General features: G+C 36.5%; 1 protein-coding gene and 1 long non-coding RNA gene across 2 annotated transcripts; both read left to right on the forward strand.

Moving 5' to 3' along the window:
- Window positions 1-398: 398 nt before the first annotated feature.
- On the forward strand, window positions 399-1923 carry LOC145054629 (uncharacterized). Its single transcript, XR_013684863.1, has 2 exons — window positions 399-501; window positions 912-1923. It is a non-coding gene; the product is annotated as an uncharacterized LOC145054629 (long non-coding RNA).
- Window positions 1924-10801: 8878 nt separating this feature from the next.
- On the forward strand, window positions 10802-13622 carry RPA1A (replication protein A 1A). Its single transcript, XM_079002859.1, has 2 exons — window positions 10802-11190; window positions 11898-13622. The coding sequence occupies exons 1-2, from the start codon at window positions 10931-10933 to the stop codon at window positions 13483-13485; spliced, it is 1848 nt and encodes a 615-aa protein (XP_078858985.1). The 5' UTR covers window positions 10802-10930; the 3' UTR covers window positions 13486-13622.
- Window positions 13623-14118: the final 496 nt, after the last annotated feature.

Here is a 14118-nt window from a genome sequence, read left to right on the forward strand (position 1 = left end):
TTAGGCTTTATTTCCAACAACTAAGCTTTGAATTAAATCAGTTGGTTTCCAATTCATGTCCACTTTCAATATTTCATATTGGAACCTATTAACAATCCAAATTCCAAAATAAAATTAGAGGTTTCACAAAAGAGGTGGTTTGCTTAACTGGCCCACTGGCCCATTTACTGATTCTCAAATCTCAATTGACAATGCTAAGTAGTGCAAAGTGCAAACAAATCCTAATGTTGGGCTTAATGGGCTTAAGTAAAGCATGAAAAACATTACTATTATAAACTGATATAAGCTCAATGTGGGTGATAAATCAATCTGAACCGTCCCTCCCCCCGACAGATCCTAACCGTTGATTCGTTTTAGGTTTTCAATACCATTTCTTTATAAATCTACAAAAAGATAGAAACGATAAACCCCAAAGCAATTCTAGGGTTTTGAAGACCGTCAACTCCAATATCGCCGATCTGTATATCTTCGTTTTCTTTTTCTCAGATTTGTCAAATAAAGGTAATTAATTGTGCAGTTTCTGCTCGGGTTTTGCGTTTACGCATTGTAAGTTACTTTGATTCATTGTAGATTCAGTTTTTACCTCAAACTTCAATGTGGCAATAGCGATGTTGTTAGCATACGACTAAAAAATTTGTCATTTACATCGTAGAATTCCTTAATAATATGGATTTTATTCATTCAAATGTCACCAACACAGCAAATTGGTTTTTCAATATCTAATTTGTGTCTGAAGGTGACGATATAGATCATATCTTGATATGTTATTTTCTTCGCTGTAGATAATAGTTTATACTTTATATGCTATCTAACCATAGCGAGGATGGATGATTAGGATTTATATATCGTTACTCTTATATACATAATTTTAAAGTTATAAAATTTTATATGTTTTTAATGTATCATTGTAGGGTATATGTAACCTATGTATGCAATGGTATATTGGTATGTCATCCTTAAAGCAAATAGGCTAATTCTAATGCCAACTTTGTGTCGGAAGATGACTAAATCAACAAAGATTGTAGGTTGTTTTACTAATGAAGAGTTACACTCCATTGGTATGCTTGCACCTTTGACATTGATGTATACAAATTAATTGTAGAGAACATCTCTTTACAAGCACAATAATATTAATAATTCATTTGAAAGATGTTCAACATCAAATTCAAAATCAGGAATGACTAAAACTCTATTTAGTAAGCAGCAATTTGGTGAGTTTTTATATTTGTATTCAAGAAGCTGAATAACATAACGTAATCAATTTTATAAAACTGAAAAGTAAACAACATCGTGGCATTGACATATTGCGACAATCACCATCACCTGGAACCAAACACCCAGATTCAAAAACACCTCTACCAAACTGTAAATCTTTTAAATCTGTTTGGGCAAATATTATTAACATTAGACCAAAGTTCCAAATTTTAACATCATGGGTAATTTGAGAAATTTTTGATGTTTAGTTTTAGTTTGAACCTGACAAAGGTTTTTATTTTTTTGTAATTTTCATTTCAGCAAAGCTCACTCAAACAACTGTCATTTCAACTATTTTATTTTCAAAAAGCTTTTTAACCAAATCCCTTTCAACCAATCCCTTCTAAACAAAAAATTGTTCAATGATCCTTCAAAAGATGTAGGTATCGTTAAAGAATACTAAACTGTCCGGACAACTATTGAATACCTTAAGGAACAAAAAGGGGCAATAAAAACCATGGCGCAAAAGTAGCTAAATTAGCCAATGGATGTTCTTGGATGTCTATAAAGACTGATAATGTTGCTGTGATAATCTGAACACATGGTGGTTTTTAGAAATGGGTTTTGGGTTATTTCCATGTGGAAATTTATAGGATAAATTTGTTGACCGGAAAAAGAATAATGATTTTTAAGGGTAAATATATTTTAGGTTTTATTAATGTTCTTTAAGTTATTTTTTGTCCATATATTATTGTTTAACTTATTTGATCTGATCATGTTATGTATTTATTATGACTTGGTGGTGTATGTTTTAGCTATAGCTATAAGGATATAATTTGAACAAATCAAACAAGTTTAAGAATAATATATGGATAAAACATCATGAGTGACTAAGGGGGTGTTTGGATTAGCTTTTTAGTTTATTGTTTATAGTTTATTTGTGGTGGGAATAAACAAACACTCAAATTAGCTTATTGTGGAAATAAACAATAAGCATTTCTTTTTTTCCTATCCAAATACCCCCTAAATGTGAATAAAAGTGTAGCTCTAACTCTTTCTATCATAGTTTATTCAGGTCACCAGAGAAATGATTTGAAAATTTGTCACTAGAGAAACGATTTGTAAATTTTTAGTACTTGTTTGATCAGAGTGTATAGTATGAAGGAAGTAAAAGCTTGGTGTGGAATCGGAACTTGGTTAAACCAATAAAGAGCATTGTTAACTTGACCGATTAAACTATACCTAGTGTTGGTCGTGATTTTGGGTTAATTATATGGTTGGAACTGATATGTTAACTAGTTGTTAGGTCATCGCGTTGTGTTTTTGTCTAACACGGCACGATAAAGTTTTATGTAACACAAACGCGAAGCGATCTCGGGTTTTTTTAAACCAACACGAAAATAAATCGATTAAAAAATGACAAACGTGATACGACCCGAAAAATATAATATGAAATAACAATTAATGCATTTCATTAATATTTATTCATACATAACATGAAAAACTTAAAAACACTACAAAAAAAATGTTAAGTCGTGTCAAATTTTGAATACAAACATGACACAACGCTGTGTTTTTTACACTCGATATGAACATGCATGAATTTAAATTCCAGTTTCGTTTCAATTTCGTTTCGTATCATCAATTGTCACCCTTAATTAGTTGTTACAACTAGTTAATACTTAACCTAACAATAAAAATTAATCCAATATAGTAAGAATTAATGTATTTATGTCGTCTAAAATGAAGTTTAATATCTTATTTTTTGGGTCTTGTAACTAACTATTTATGTAATATCCATAAAACTCATGTCAAATTTAAATTTTTTTTAAAACATTTCCAAACCATTAATCATTACAAATTAATCTAATATCAGAGTTTTCTAGAAACATAAACAAAACAAGAGCGGCTGTACGATCACGCATTGGCCTTGCCGCGATCCCCTGATGTACTTGAAACCATAAACTGAAATTGTAAGCCCGAAAGCTTAGTGAGATACCCCCAAAATACCAACTCATGTAACCATAATCATATCATATCAACCTATACAGATCCGCATGCATAATGAACCTTCAGCTTGACTGCACCGCCTCGTAGGGCCTACAACCTATCTGGACCGCTCTCGAGCTTTCGACATGATTGGACCGTCTCGCAGGACCTACAGCCTATCCAGACCGCTCACCGGGTATGTTGGCCTTCAACATAAAGCAGGACCGCCTCAACCCAACCCCCAAACAGACAAGCATGTGCACATAAATATAATACGCTAACTCATATCATATAACAAACAAACCGATTTAACAGATCACTAATCATAGTAACATCCCAATAACCGAGATACAGACCTAACCGGTCACTAACATAGCATCATCTTATAACCAGAACTCTGACTTAACCAGGTCACTAAACATAAGCATACCACAATGCTAACTATCAGGATGTAATCAATAAACATATCATGCCATAATCCAGATACAAATATATAAAGGGTCGGCCTTGGTGCCTTAGACTCATTGATATAGTGAGGAAGACTCACCTCGCAACTGTTGACTTGAAAGACAAGCTCAACTCTCGGATCACCGTCTCAAACTCTGCCACCTATATTCACCACACAACCATGCTCATGAGTTCCCAAAATGTCCCAGAAGTCCAATTGTCAACCCTTGGTCAAAGTCAAAGCCAACGGTCAAGGTTAACAATCCATGTTGACCTCACCTCATCCAGTGCCCTCAGCTACTCGCCGAGTTCCTTGCATAACTTGTCAACTCGTCGAGTCACTAGAGTGACTCGTCGAGTTCCTACGGTTTGCGGTCGTAAACTCCTTGGCCAACTCGTCGAGTTTCCCTTGTAACTCGTCAAGTCCATACGTGTCCAAAGGTTGGGAAAACCTTAGCCGACTCACCGAGTCACTCTATAGACTCGTCGAGCCCACGACAATCTTCATTGGACTCGTCGAATTGACCATGCAACTCGTCGAGTCCCTTCAGTCCTTCATCCATACATATACTTTTTAAGCCATGCTAAGGTTCCAAATTGTAGATCCAGCTTCCCAAGGAATGTTTATCACGTAAAGTTTTGCAACTTTACGTGCATGCAAAGCTCTAAAGTCTTAAAATGACAAAACCAAGCTTGTAAAGAAGTCTCACACTTAAGGGAAGGCTCATACTTGTCAAAGTTGATAACTTTATGGACCTAGAGACCAAAAAGAGCTCAGATCTGAAGTTGCAACTTCAGATGTTAGCTCAAACACAAGAAAGGCTTCCTAAAAACCCACTTAAAAGAGATCTAGGAAGAAATAAGCCAAGGTAACAGCTTAATACCTTCAAAAGGGTGCCAACAGAAGTAGATCTCTGATTCCCACGAGTTCCTTGCTTCTAATCACTTGTTCTCCAAGCTTTTCTCACCAAAATCCTTCTTCAAGGCTTAAACACACCAAAGTAGCATACACACACGAATTAGGGTTTTGGAATGTCAAGGGGTTGTGAAGGGGAGGCTGGGGAGGCCAATGATCCGTTAAATAGGGTGCAAAACCCCAGAAATTAGGGTTTCATCCACAAACCAAGTGTTCTCTCCCTTGATCTTCTCCAATTTCCAGTTCTTCGGTCGCATGCCCTCCACCTGAGCATCCCTGATCAAACTCACAAGCGGAGAATCTGCCGCTATCCTCATACATATCGCTGGGGTAGAAGACCCAACTGACTTGCGGCTCAAGGCGTCCGCCACCACATTCGCTTTACCGGGGTGGTAAAAGATCTCGCAATCATAGTCCTTGACTACATCCAGCCACTTGCGCTGCCTCATATTCAGGTTCGGCTGATCCATGATGTGCCTCAAGCTCTTGTGATCCGTGTATATGGTACAACGGACCCCATATAGGTAATGCCTCCAAATCTTGAGAGCGAATACCATCGCCCCTAACTCCAGATCGTGCGTAGGGTATCTCGTCTCATGCAGTTTCAGCTTTCGCGACACATAAGCTATCACTCGTCATCTCTGCATGAGGACTGCCCCCACACCTGTGATGGATGCATCACAAAACACCACAAAATCCCCCACTCCTTCCGGGAGTGTCAAGAATGGAGTCTCGCACAACCGTTGACGGAGGTTCTCAAACGCCCTCTGCTGCTGCTCAGGGCCTCACCGGAAATCCACCCCTTCCTCGTCAGACGAGTAAGGGGTACTGTAATCTTGGAGAAATCCCGAATAAATCTCCGGGTACCCTGCCAACCCAGAAAACTCCTGATGTCCGAAGGAGACCTCGGAACCTCCCACTACATGACTGCCTCGACCTTGGCCGGGTCGACCAAAATCTCATCCTGATTAACGAGATGCCCGAGGAACTGGAACTCTCGTAACCAAAACTCACACTTCGAAAACTTTGCATACAACCGTTCTCGTCTCAGAACTCCCAATAACTCCTTGAGGTGCTCCTGCTGCTCCCGGGTCTTGGAATACACCAAGATATCATCAATAAATACTATGACCGAGCGATCAAGCATCGGTCTGCAGACCCGATTCATCAGGTCCATGAATATTGCTGGCGTATTGGTGAGCCCAAACGACATCACCACGAACTCGTAATGACCATAACGAGTCCGAAACGCGGTCTTCTCCACGTCCTCCTCTCTGACCAGGACTTGATGATACCCCGATCTCAAATCAATCTTGGAGAACCAAGATGCACCCTATAAATGATAAAAGAGATCATCTATCCTCGAGAGTGGACAACGGTTCTTCACCATCAACTTTTTCAACTCCTTATAATCAATGCACATCCGGTGCGAGCCGTCATTCTTCCCGACGAAGAAGATCGGTGATCCCCACAAGGAACTGCTAGGTCGAATGAACTGCTTGCCTAGCAGTTCCTGCAGCTGTGACGACAGATCCTGCATCTCGGGTGGCGCCAACCGGTATGACGCCTTGGCGATAGGAGCCGCACCCAACACCTGGTCGATCCGGAACTCGACTTGCCTCTCTGGAGGTACCCCTGGCAACTCCTCCGGGAACACGTCAACAAACTCTTTGACCGCTAGAACCTCTGAAATTGGAGTCTGACCTCTGACCTATGTATCCACCACATACGCTAGATAACCCGCACACTCATGCTAAATATACTGCCTAGCCCTGGCAGCTGAACAAAAGCCTGATCCCACTCTGATGTCCTCGCCATATACAATCAGTTCTCCTCCACTTGGGGTTTAAACTACCACCTGCTGACCCTCACAATCAATCATGGCACCGAACCGACTAAGCCAATCCATCCCCACAATCACGCACACCTCCCCCATGGGAATTGGAATCAAATCTATCGGAAAGGACATTCCGAAAATCTCCAACTCACATCCTCGGTAGACCGAAGAAGCAGAAACCCCGTGTTCGTTGGCGATAGAGACTCGCAACGGACACTCTAGCTCTCCCACTGGCACACTAAACTCCCTACTTAAAGACCGAGATACAAACATACGACTCGCCCCCGAGTCAAATAGAACCAACGCAGGTAAGGAGTTCACTAAAAACGTACCTAATCACAGGTATAACAGATAAGCTTAAACCATATATAATAAATGAAATAAAGGATAGAAACATAGCATCTACCACATCTGGTGCTACCCTGGCCTCCTCTGCTGTAAGCTGGAAGGGACGCCCCTGAGCCTTTGGAGGCTCTACCTTGACTGGCCTCCCATCTGGAATCCTCAATGTAGTCGGCGCTGGAGTTGACAATACAATATCTTGGTTGAAATAGCAAACTTGTAAGTAAAACGCAATTTAAAATACCATTAGTCGAATGATTGACATCTGAAACCTAATAATACTAGACATTGTTTGGAATCAAGGTAATAATCGAAGTGTGTTCATCCTAACATCATATAACCATACCAAAAATAATCTCAAACAAAATAGCCTTCAATCTCTTCAGAAAAAACGCATCTTCATTAAGGTTGATTTTTTCATGGATGTTAGAGACGTTTAGGATTATGAACTAATGATGATGGAATGTTGGGGATGAGTTGTTAGTGATGATTCTAACCTTTAATAGTATTCTTGATGCGTTCATGGGGGTTTGGAAGACGATTATTGTTGTTTAAAAGTAGGAGGGATGTGGTTTTAGGATTAGACTTTGTCTTCTAATTACAAGCAATTAATGAAGATGAAGTCATCAAGAAGCAGCCATATTGGTATTTTTTAACACATCAATAGAGTTAAATGGTGAATCACATAAACAAATCTTCAGTGTCAAAATATTTAGGTGTTGTTTGTTTTTTTGTCTGCAAATCTTCTTGGCATCTTCTCTCTGCATCGCGCAAATCACACGCAAATATTAGCCTTCACAAACTGTTTGCCTTTTGAAAACTGCAGACCTAAAAATGTATGGACGTCCTTTTCTTGGTGCAGATGTAGACTAGGGTTATCTAACATTTTTAGACATCTTCTAGCATAAAAAACACATATATCTCTGTTTTTTTTAGTTTTTTTTTTGAAAACTTAGTTTACTCAAACTTTATTAATGATAAACAATTTGAAAAAAAGTGCAATACTTCAAGAAAAAGGTTGCACCAACAAGCGCAACTAATAATTTGACAATATCATGTGTTACGGTGAAAGCATTACAATGTTATGAATTTGATATGACAATTTAGAAATATTATATGTCGATCCAGCTAAGTGTCTTAATTCATACACTAATTAAACTCATAATGGTGAATGAGTTGATAATACAATATCTTGGTTGAAATAGCAAACTTGTAAGTAAAACACAATTTAAAATACCATCAGTCGAATGATTAACGTCTGAAACCTAATAATACTAGACATTGTTTGGAATCAAGGTAATAATCGAAGTGTGTTCATCTTAACATCATATAACCCTACCAAAAATAATCTCAAACAAAATAGCCTTCAATATCTTCAGAAAAACGCATCTTCATTAAGGTTGATTTTTTCATGGATGTTAAAGACTTTTAGGATTATGAACTAATGATGATGGAATGTTGGGGATGAGTTGTTAATAATGATTCTAACCTTTAATGGTATTCTTGATGCGTTCATGGAGGTTTGGAAAACGATTGTTGTTGTTGAAAATCAACAAAAAACCGTAAGAGGGATGTGGTTTTAGGGTTAGACTTTGTCTTCTAATTACAAGCAATTAATGACGATGAAGTCATCAATAAGCGGCCATATTGGTATTTTTTTTAACACGTCAATAGAGTTAAATGGTAAATCACATAAAAAAAATCTCCAGTGTCAAAATATTTAGGTGTTGTTTGTTTTTTTTCTGCGGATCTTCTTGGTCTCTTCTCTCTGCGTTGCGCAAACCACGTGCATACATTAGCCTTCGCAAACTGTTTGCTTTTTGAAAACTGCAGACCTAAAAACTTTATTAATGACAAACAATTAAAAAAAAGTGCAATACTTTAAGAAAAAGGTTCGACCATACAAACATAACATTTTTGACAAATTTATAAATAAATACTTATTACAATAAATGGTCATTGAAGCTGTTTATATAAATATGAAAAAAACATAATATTGTCTTATATTTTTTGTGTTAAATTTTATAAAACATTATTTAATATAGTATCATCAATTTCTTGGAAGAAATATTTATAGTACGTTTTTAATTGATTTAATTGAAAAAGTAAAACGAAAATTTTGAAAAATTTCATTTTAAAATCGAAGTTTATTTTCATCCATTTTATGTATTAAATTCTTTGACCCTTAATTATAATATTTAGGTAAAATTTTGCAACCAAAATTATTAGTTTTTATCAAATATATACGTTTATTTGTATCATTTTATTTTCATTTTTATACAACGATGCATAAAAATTGATCTAGATTTGTTAATTATCTATAATAAAGTGATAAAAATATTAAAGAAAAACACTTTGAAGTTTAAAAAAAAAATCAGTTTATTTAAATTTTAGTTTATTTTAGTAGCATGGAGATGTTAAACAAACAAGCAATCTTCTTCTTTCATACTGCAGACGTTTGGTCCATTTCTTCTATTGCAGAGGTCTACATATATGATCTGCAGACTGTAGACATTTTATCCCAGAAAAAATAAACAACATCTTTACACATGACAAAATTCATTAGTCATTCCTTACTATGTCCCATAAGTTAGTCTTCTAGTTAAAAAAAAAATTAAAATGTTATTTAACTTATGGTATTTATTAATAATTTAAGAGTATATTACATGAATGGTCCTTGAGGTTTATGATAGTTCTCATTCGGTTCCTATTTATTTTAATTCTAAAAGTCCCTTAAACTTCAATTTGTTGCGTATTCGATCCCTATAAGACATAAAAAGATCGTTTTACCATAACCCAGATTTCAAAAATCGGTCAAACTAATCCATAACAAAAAAAAAACAATCTTAGATACGTAAATGAGTCATCTATGGTGGGAAAAAGAAACAATATTGTACCTTAGATATGAAAATTGACGTTCTTTCCTAGAGTTCGTACCAATAGACCTATTAACCAATCATTAAAAACTTTATGGCAAAGGAAACCGATCAAATGACTTATTCAAACTATTGTGGTTGTGATGGACGGTTGTGTGTGAGATGGGAGCTTTTTGACAAAGGGAACCAAGTCAAATGACTTCTTTTTTGGAAACCGTGGTTGCGATGTGGTGCATAATTTCACTTCCAGTTAGTGTCACCTCCACCCAACAAGCCAATGCACAACTCTGTAATGGTTTTCTTTGCAAATTGATCTTCTTTTTTGCATTGCTCCATGTTGTCTGTTGAGTTCTTTCTTAAATGAGTGTGAAAGAGTGAGGGGGAGAGAGAGATATTCCAACTCATATATAAATAAAACACATAATAAAAAAGAATTTAAAAGATCTAGTAGGGTATATCAATCATTTTACATATATCAGAGGCGAAAACCGTAACAAAAGAAAATTATAAAGGCTCTCCAAGTTAAATAAATATTATTGACCAAACACACAAAGTCACAAGCTATTCTAAATCACATGTAAAATTTGTATAATTTAAAAGCTGTTTGACAGAGTTTTTAAGAGATCTAAACAGACTTTTAGGAGGCTTTGAATTCTTAAGAGGTGGAAAAAGCCAGTGATAGGGAAAATGTTGGTTGTCATGGGAAATAGAAAAAGCAAGGCAAAAAGGTTTGCTAAAAGTTAGTGTATTTCTAAAACATTTTATTTATTTTGATACAATTTATTTTCTTAAAACTAAAAGGCTACGAAAAAAATTAAAAGACCATCAAACGTTCTGAATCTAAAATATTAAAATTCTATCTTTTAATTAAAAAATTAAAAGGCATCTTAACGGAATGGTAGTGGTGTAAATCAAAATTTGGTTGATATTTGTTGTGACTTTATTTTGGTTATGTAGATTTGAAAATCATAAAAAGCGCTTAAACTTTACAAAATATTTTTGATTTTAGCTGAAAATAAGAATCGTCAACTTTCTTGGTCCATATAAATTCAGATTAAGATTTAAAAAAAAATTGTTTGTTTGTTTTTTTTTTTCGAACTTCCGTAACCAAGACAAAAAATTTAAAAGCTGGTTTGTTAACAGTTAACACCTACTTTTCGTTTTTTTTTTCCTTATTAAATGAAACAAGCATAAGTCGGTTTAATACCGCGGCTCCCCGCCAATTCATTTTATCCTTTCTCAGTCAAGAACCCTAACTTTGTTACTCACAAATTTCCAGATCTCTCTCTACAATTTCTTCACGATAAATTTTGCTCTGAAATCAATCAAATGCCTGTAAATTTGTCATCGAACGGTATTCCGGCGATTCTCGCTGGCGACATGAATTCGAAGCCGTTGCTACAGATATTAGATATCAAACCCATCAATTCATCACAGGAGAGGTACCGTTTGATTCTCTCCGATTCCGTGTTGACTCAGCAAACGATGCTCGCTACGCAGCTTAATGATCGAGTCAAAAACGGCGCTGTTCGTGTAGGATCCGTTGTTCAACTCATCGAGTACATTTGCAGCACAGTTCAAAATCGCAAGTACGTTCGTTTTCTCTTCACACGCTGAATTCTGTTTGTTAATTACCATTTGTTTGCTACATGCTTATATATTATAACTGTTTGTGTTTGATTTTCTATAGAGATTAATGTAGATTTAGGGCTTAAAATTGAACAGGATGAACACTTCGGAATGAATTTATCATAGCTACAAGCCTTAGATCACTGATCATGTAACTAAGCTGTAAGGATTTCCTGGTCATGTATACTCTTAAATTGCTTGCCTTAATCTGTTTTTCTGTTGGTAGAACTTCTCTAGGTTTATACGAAATGAATTTTCTCTTCTCACATTACTAAATTGTTCTGTTTTTTGGGGCACATAGAATGATAGTAGCTGTTGAATCATGAATGTATGAATCCCTCAGTTACACGTGCACAAGCACTATTGTGACTTGTTTGTGAGATTAAAAAATACACCATCTCGAAGTACACATGTGTGCTTGTTGCTTTGTGTTATATTACATCATGAATTTTCACTGTGTATGTATACATGTAGTTGAATTCACACACACACACACATTGAGTTCTCAAAACTGCAACATCAAGCACTTGAAATCCCTGAAAGTTTGAAATATATGTGTCAATGTAGTTTGATAATCTATGCATTTCAATTAAATTTGCTAGTCAAAATTCAAAACTAAATGGTTTTGAAAGCTTGAAGTATAGATAATTTATTTCATTCTTTGCAGGATCATTGTTGTTCTAAACATGGAAACCATTATACCCGAATGTGAAATCATTGGAAACCCAAAGATGCTCACAGAGTCCGACACCATCTCTCACAATCCACCTCCTAATGGCATCTCCCACCACACACCACCACCCTCTAACCACCGCCCAAATCCCACCAACATTCAAACCTTCCGCCCAACTGTCCAACCACCATACCAACCACCACCAATCTACAAACCCCACGGAGCAATCACAAAAAACGAAGCACCACCACGCATCATCCCAATCACCGCCCTCAACCCCTACCAAGGCCGGTGGGCCATCAAAGCAAGAGTCACCGCCAAAGGAGACCTCCGGCGATACAACAACGCGAAAGGGGACGGAAAAGTCTTTTCCTTCGACCTCCTCGATTCCGATTCCGGTGAAATACGTGTCACGTGTTTCAATTCCGTTGTTGACCGATTCTATGACACTATCGAAGTAGGAAAAGTTTATATCATTTCAAAAGGTAGTTTAAAACCCGCAAAGAAAAACTTCAACCATTTAAACAACGAATGGGAGATTTTCCTCGAGTCCTCTTCCACAATCGATCTTTGCACAGATGAAGATTCTTCAATCCCACAACAACAGTTTTCATTCAAACCGATTAGTGAAATCGAAACACTTGAAAACAATTCAATCATAGACATCATTGGAATCGTAACATCAGTCAACCCTTCTGTTCCAATCTTGAGAAAAAACGGAATGGAAACACAAAGAAGGATTTTAACCCTAAAAGACCAATCAAGTTTCAGTGTGGAGTTAACACTTTGGGGGGATTTCTGCAATCGAGAAGGTCAAACCCTTCAAGAATTAGTCAACTCCGGTTTGACCCCTGTCTTAGCGGTCAAATCCGGAAAAGTCAACGACTTCACCGGAAAAACAATCGGAACCCTTTCATCAACTCAACTCTTCATCGATCCGGAATCTTCCGAGGCCGATAACCTAAGATCCTGGTTCAACACCAGGGGCAAAAACGTCATTTCCCAATCAATCTCCCGCGAAACCGGGTCGAAAACCGAGACCCGTAAAACCGTATCGCAAATCAAAGACGAGGGTCTCGGCCGATCCGAGAAACCGGATTGGGTTTCGATAAAAGCGACATTAATTTTTATAAAAACTGATAACTTTTGTTACACTGCATGTCCATTAACAATTGGGGATCGAAAATGTGGCAAGAAAGTGACAAAATCAGGGGGTTTAAAATGGCAATGTGACAGGTGTAATAAGGAATTTGAGGAGTGTGATTATAGGTATCTTCTTCAATGTCAAGTTCAAGATCATACTGGGTTGACTTGGGTGACTGCTTTTCAGGAATGTGGGGAGGAGATTTTGGGGTGTCCTGCAAAAGAGCTTTATGTGATGAAATATGAAGAACAGGATGATGAACGTTTTGAGGAGTTGATTAAAAGTCGGCTTTTTGCTGAGGTGATTTTCAAGTTGAAAATTAAGGAGGAGGTGTATGGGGAAGAACAGAGGGTGAAGATTACTGTTGTGAAGGTTGATAAGGTGGATTATGCTTCTAACACCAAGTTTCTTCTGGATTTGATTAAAATGAAGAGGTAAAATTTGTTGATTAATTGAGTATTGTTTTTTACATTACTGATTATTAGATATAGTTCTTTGCGTTCGAATTAATTTGGCACTTTAGTTGATATATATATAGGAATTATAATATGAATTGTTGCATTCATTTTGACTAATTGGAAGGTTACTTTGTGATAGATGTTTGAAAGGTTGTTATCTGTTGTGTGGAACTTTCTATCAGAAACCATTTCCATATGATTGAATGAAAATAGTCGACTCGATGACAAGCTGATAAATTTTGATACTCTTTGATCGATTGGTAACACCCTCATGTGCATAAAAGCTAAACACATTTTCGTTAAGAATATTCTTTTTATGCCCATCATTTTTAAGGAAAATTTGGATCCTATTGCAACACCCAATCTTTCATCGTCAAGAATTAGCATATAAATATGACATTATTCGGTTTAAACGAAAGCGAGGTTCAACATAACATAAAGTGCATACACGGAGTTTTCCAATATGGGAGTTACAACCATCAAAAAGCCATAAAGAAACACTAAATTCACAAAAGACTGGATAATCTTGTGAATACATGGGCTTAGACACAAACTAAACATTTCAAATCATTTGTTCACTTGTCAATTTATCAAACATTTGGTAAAGATACTA

Source organism: Lactuca serriola, chromosome 5 (genome assembly GCF_051521515.1).
Source record: "Lactuca serriola cultivar US96UC23 chromosome 5, Lser_US96UC23_V15, whole genome shotgun sequence".
Classification (NCBI taxonomy): Eukaryota; Viridiplantae; Streptophyta; class Magnoliopsida; order Asterales; family Asteraceae; genus Lactuca; species Lactuca serriola.

Coding starts and splice junctions, on each gene's coding strand:
- RPA1A (XM_079002859.1), top strand. CDS start 10,931: ATGCCTGTAAATTTGTCATCGAACGGTATTCCGGCGATTCTCGCTGGC. Junction 11,191..11,897: donor AGCACAGTTCAAAATCGCAA/GTACGTTCGTTT, acceptor CATTCTTTGCAG/GATCATTGTTGTTCTAAACA.